General features: G+C 27.3%; 1 protein-coding gene across 1 annotated transcript in view; it reads right to left on the bottom strand.

Annotated features, from left to right (window-relative positions):
• The window catches only part of LOC106690815 (armadillo repeat-containing protein 3), a gene marked incomplete at its 5' end in the record, with an annotated part of 25,150 nt that extends 21,805 nt beyond the window's left edge, over positions 1-3,345 (bottom strand). Inside the window, 2 exon segments of the mRNA XM_067046117.1 lie at positions 2,869-3,033; positions 3,115-3,345. Of these exon segments, the coding sequence (XP_066902218.1) occupies positions 2,869-3,033; positions 3,115-3,345 (396 nt within the window).
• Positions 3,346-5,624: the final 2,279 nt, after the last annotated feature.

Consider the following 5,624-nt stretch of genomic DNA (forward strand, 5'->3'; position numbering starts at 1 on the left):
TATATATATATATATATATATTGCTATATATATATATAACAATATATATATTGCTGTGTAATGTAGCAACCCGATGTATTTGGGCAGCATGATTGAATAAATTTCTTTCTCTTCTCTTTAACTTAGTTTCTTTCTTTCTTTTTATATATAACTTTTTATCCTCTTTCTAATTATATTCTAATTGTTGGGTCATATCTTACAAATTTTCTATCTTGTTCTTATTTAGCCATGACAAAACCCTACAATGTTGGGTGAAACGTTGGTTACCAATAAAGAGTTTTTTTTACTATTTTATACCTTTATTGACTGACACTTGATCTATCTTCCCACAAATTAAATATCTATTAAAAATCAATAATACGGAACACATACATTTTATAAATCTGAAGATATTTAATTGGTAACTGGTAAGCACACAAAAAGCCTTTGGAAAAAAATCCAATTATAATAATATTTTGCAGTACTCAATATAAATTAATTAACTTATTTTTGGATAATTGACTTCAGCGATTATCCTGGCATCCCGACTAAATCCTGAGACAGTACATAGTATGTACTGTCACAGGGTGTTGGCTAACAATCAATGATTTAAAAACTATTAATCTCCCTCTTCAAATGTTTATTTATTATTATTTTTTAAATAAACACTTATAGTACATAATTGATTATTCCAAGGTGAAATAATTTTTCTTTCAAAACAGTAATATTTGATGAACTTGACTGGTTTTGGAAATCTCTGCCATATATGTACTAGATAGCATTCCCAAACTAATCCAAATGTTCTTTTTCATTTTTTTTTTCCTAATTAAAAGTTTTAATAGATTATTCCAAGGTTGAAGAATTGTTCTTAAAAAAAAAATGACAAATGAAATGAAAAATGAAAAATGAAAAATGTGACAGTACAGTTCTTCAAATGAAACACATGCCATCATCGATGACACCGCCTTCAGCGGACCCGGCAGCCTATCTTATAATGCCACACTGGCAAAACAAGATGTATTAGTTTACCAACTTATATACATTCCTTTCTTCATTTTGTGTATATTCATTTACCTTTTCTAGGAGGTCAGAAAAAAAAAATATTAATGGTAATATGAAAAGTTTAAAATTAACTAACAAACCAGGAGAGTGTACAAAATCAATACAGTAGAAAGCACTATTGGACGATTCAGTTTACGAAGAATGATATAGAATGTCAACTCATTACTAAATGATATTGATTCGTCTCACTTGGGTTTATCTCAACTAAAAAATAAACTTCATAATAAAAATTAAGTAAATTAAAATTTCAATATAAATCAAACAACTATCGATTACTCTTGTTCCTATGAACTGTTCTAAATATTTAATTATAAGGAACTAAAACTTTTATTTTTGTTATTTTTTTTTATCTATATATCATTTTTGTATTTATATTATTGTATTCATTATTTCTAAATATATATTTTACAATATGATGCTATGTATTATATTTCATTTATATGCTTTAAAATTTCAATTTAAGTTTGTTATTTTTTATCATTTATTTCTGATTGATTCCATATTTATGTAAGTATTTGTATTGATATTAATATAAATAATTTGTATGTACTTATATTTGTATTAATGTAAATAATTTGTACATTTTGAATATATGCAACTGTAATCCTTTATAAATAAATAAATCCAGTTGTTCTCCTTAGAAAAATTTAATATTAGACAAGCAATTATATGGCAAAGTGGCAAAGTATATATATATTGTAATAATTTTAAAAATATTAAAAAATAAAAATAAAAATAATTTGGATCGTTTTATACCTTTTTTCAAATATCAAAGATAACTTGGGTTCAAGTTAAGAACTTTAAAATCAAATAGATAATATAATTTTATTATACAAAAAGACTCTTAATCTCAGGGCGTATTGTTGCTAGGCAATCAGAATACTAACACTTTTATTATTAACTTAATTAAATTAATATCTCTGTTACAATTTGATTTAAATTTAGTTATAACCAAACTAACCAAGCTCTACGATCTTCTTTTCGTTGATTCCTGGTGTCTTCTTTTTTCTTTTGTTCTGGCGTCCAAAATGGCTTCCTCTTCTTTCTGGACAGAAATTGATGAGGACCTCATCATCAATACCTCCTTTCTCTTCTCTCTCCACCCAACGACTGCTCGTTCCCTCCAAAAACAAAACCTGCCTTGAGGTTACATGTAAACATTGATTTTTGCACAACAGTTAGGGATTTTTGCAAATGATTTATTTTCTGAATATTATTCATTTGCACTATTTCTTGATTTCTATTTTTCCTTTAATTTACTGTATTTTCAATTATGATGGGAAGAGTTAAAATAGTTTTTATGATATTTGAATCTGCTCAACGTGGCCTTGATTCAACGTACCGCCATCTTGGTTCTGTTTTTGACTCACGAAGTTATTATAAACAATGAAACTTGGTTAGCTTGCTTTTTGGATAAACAAAACAAATTAACAATCTTAAAATGATACATAAAATAAAACATCTTATAAACCCTTTATACTTCAAAATATATTATTTACTCAAAAAGAGCATATTACAATATTTTTAAAAAATGATAATCCATTGACATGAGTAAAAATAATATATACAAAAAATATAATTAAATTGAACAAATATCTATAATAGAATATTAAGTAACAAATTGCGATAATTTGTAGCATCTTTTAATTATTAAAGATCTGAAGATAGAATAAAAATTCTCAAAATGTTGAATAAGAATGTTAAACAGTAAAAGAAAAGTTATAAATTTATAGATTTTACGCACGCCATAAATGTATAAAAGGACGTTATATTCTAATAAATTATTAAATATCTTCAAATATCATCTTAAAACTATAAGCAACTTACCCCTAGTGCATGGTATTTTACATCAATATCAGGCTGAGGTAGAAAGACACCAAAAAATAATTCAACTCCATAAAGCTCCACAAATTCATCAAGCATGGCAGGAAAATTTTCAGTTACTGTTGCGCAATATAACAGCGAGTAGGCCGTTAATGGCACATCATCTGTCTGAAAATGATCACATTACTGATTGTTATAAGTCTACTATTACATCCATTAGCTCAGGCCATGTATTCATTTTTAATTTACCTCTGCAGCATTTTTCATAGCTAGCCTCAAAAAGTCGAGCCTGTTGGTTAACTTTGGCCTGACTTGGGGGTACATCTCAAAAAGCTTGCTCAAGAAACGGAACCTTGCCCCATTGTAGTAAGGGTAAATGTAATTTGGACTGTCGAGAACATTCTCCACTGCTCCTTGACTGACGATCTCTTCACCAAAGTCAGGATTCTTGATGACAAATTCATAAAGTAGATCACATCCCTTTGAAAAAAAATAGGTATTAGAAATCATAAATTTTGTGCTTTCCCTATAAATACTGTGCTGCAATTAATAAATTATTTCATGGGTTACTACAGATATATATCCTTAATTTTCAATCATTGCTATCGAAAAATCAATATATCAAACCCTTTATGAATAAGCATACTTATGATTCATTAATCAACTTAGATTTGATCTAAACTGATTTTAGTAATTTGATTGAAAATTAAAGGGATTTGTACTCATTTTATTATTATTCTTGGAAATGTGATTTTCTATCAAAAGAATAATCTTTATTCAACATACTTAAAATAAACCATAGTTCTTAAAGGTTAGATGGTCAAGAAAATAACTGTCTTTAATTAAAATAAATTAAAAGTAGTGTACCATCATACTAATCAGAAATTATATCCACTAAACAAATTAAGAAGGAAATGAATAATTGAAAACATCTGTCCTATCTAACTTCATTCGTTTATAGCAATAGTTCCCAACCCATAGAAGTTTACAGGCCGCTAAGTCAAGAAACTGAACCAAGAGCGTCCTACCCCCACTTCTGGCTTAAAGCAAAATGATCTCCCATAGGAAAATATTTTAAAATTAGGTTGCTTAAAAAAGTATTTTGAAACACTTTTATAGAGCATGAACCTTTAATACTTTTCAACTAACACTCAAACAATGAAGTACTTCTAGCAATATGTCATCACAAAACATATGTAACTGGACCCTCCCAAGGCTCACTCCCCAAGCCCTTTGCAGCCCATCTATGGTCCGTGGATCACCTATTGGGATCCATCGATTTGTAGAAATTAATAATATATATTTAACATTTAACTAGCTAGGTGGTGTGTAGTAATTAAACGTTCATACCTGCGGACTTTTAACTGATAATATAATGCCTTATCTTTTCTGCTCTTTTCCTAATATGATTCATTCTCCAATATCATAATTTAGTTGGTTTTAAATATTTTCAGTTTATTTGAATCTATTGGGTTGCTTGTGTAAAGAATGCTTCAATTGACAGTTTGTTATTTTTGTAATTTTGGAGATTAATTTTTTTTTTTTTTAATTCACTAATTGAATATTGAACTATTATCAAACAACGAAATATTGAGTTTTAAAAAATTATATCGAGTAGCTTATTAGTATATTATAACCAAGACCCAGATTTTAATGCAATTGCATATTCTGTTGTGTCTTTTTTTTTAAGCCTCTGATCAAAAATATTTACAAATCAGTGCACCCAGATGCTATTAGTTAAGTTTTATTTTGCATATTTGTACATGTTTGATGATAAATGCATATATTTCTATATTTGGACTATTTCAGTTTTAATAAAAAAGAAATAATAAATTAAAATGCAACAATGAATACAAAAGGCCAGATTACAATCGAAAGTTGATATTTATTTAACTAGTAATATAACAAACAACATAATATATACTACCTTTAAGAATTCGCATCTAACAATAAGTATGGATTTTTTAATTTCCTAAATTTTTTTTTCCCAAAAATTTAATCTGTTAAAAACATAACACTCAACTTCAAGTTTAGTTTGTTGCTTACCATCCTTGAAAGTAGTAATATTAATTATGTTTAAGATATCAAAAGTAAGTGCGTCATTTATTTCAAAGTTATAATCTTGGATTGACCCATCCGAAACCAAAGATAAAACGGTTTTCACAATTGATGAAAAAATTGTTTATTGCAACTATTGCTCAAAACAAATTTCAAGCAAAAAAAAAGTCACAGATCAATCAACATGTCAATAAAGGTGAGCTCTGCTAGGTCACAATCTTAGATTGAAGGAAGATAGTCTGGGTGGTGGTCAATAAAGCTACAAAATAGTAAAAAATCTATTTATAGGTAACTAACATTTTACCTCATGTTACAGTGCTAAATGAGAACATTTAAACAAATATTGTAAAATATGATAACATAGAAATAGAAAGAGTGTAAAAACTTATATAAAAAAAAAAATCTTTTCTCTTCATCTATATATAAACATTAAGTTTTTATATTCTGTATATAAATACTGAAGAATAGAAAAGTAATTAATAATAGATACAGTAATGAGTGATATAATTGTAAATATAGAACTAGAGTAATGAATAGTAAAACAATACTTATTAGAAGTAGTAACAAATGTGATAAACATTAAAAGAAAGATTTGTGAAGTAAATGAAATAAGGTGCGATCTCAGACAAGAGGGATAGGTGAACGGATAAGTAAAGGAATAAAAAGATGTAGTAGAGAAAATAATAATGATGTATAACTGA

The sequence above is a fragment of the Halyomorpha halys genome, unplaced genomic scaffold (genome assembly GCF_000696795.3).
Source record: "Halyomorpha halys isolate HHAL.00 unplaced genomic scaffold, Hhal_1.1 Scaffold1884.1, whole genome shotgun sequence".
NCBI classification, from domain to species: Eukaryota; Metazoa; Arthropoda; class Insecta; order Hemiptera; family Pentatomidae; genus Halyomorpha; species Halyomorpha halys.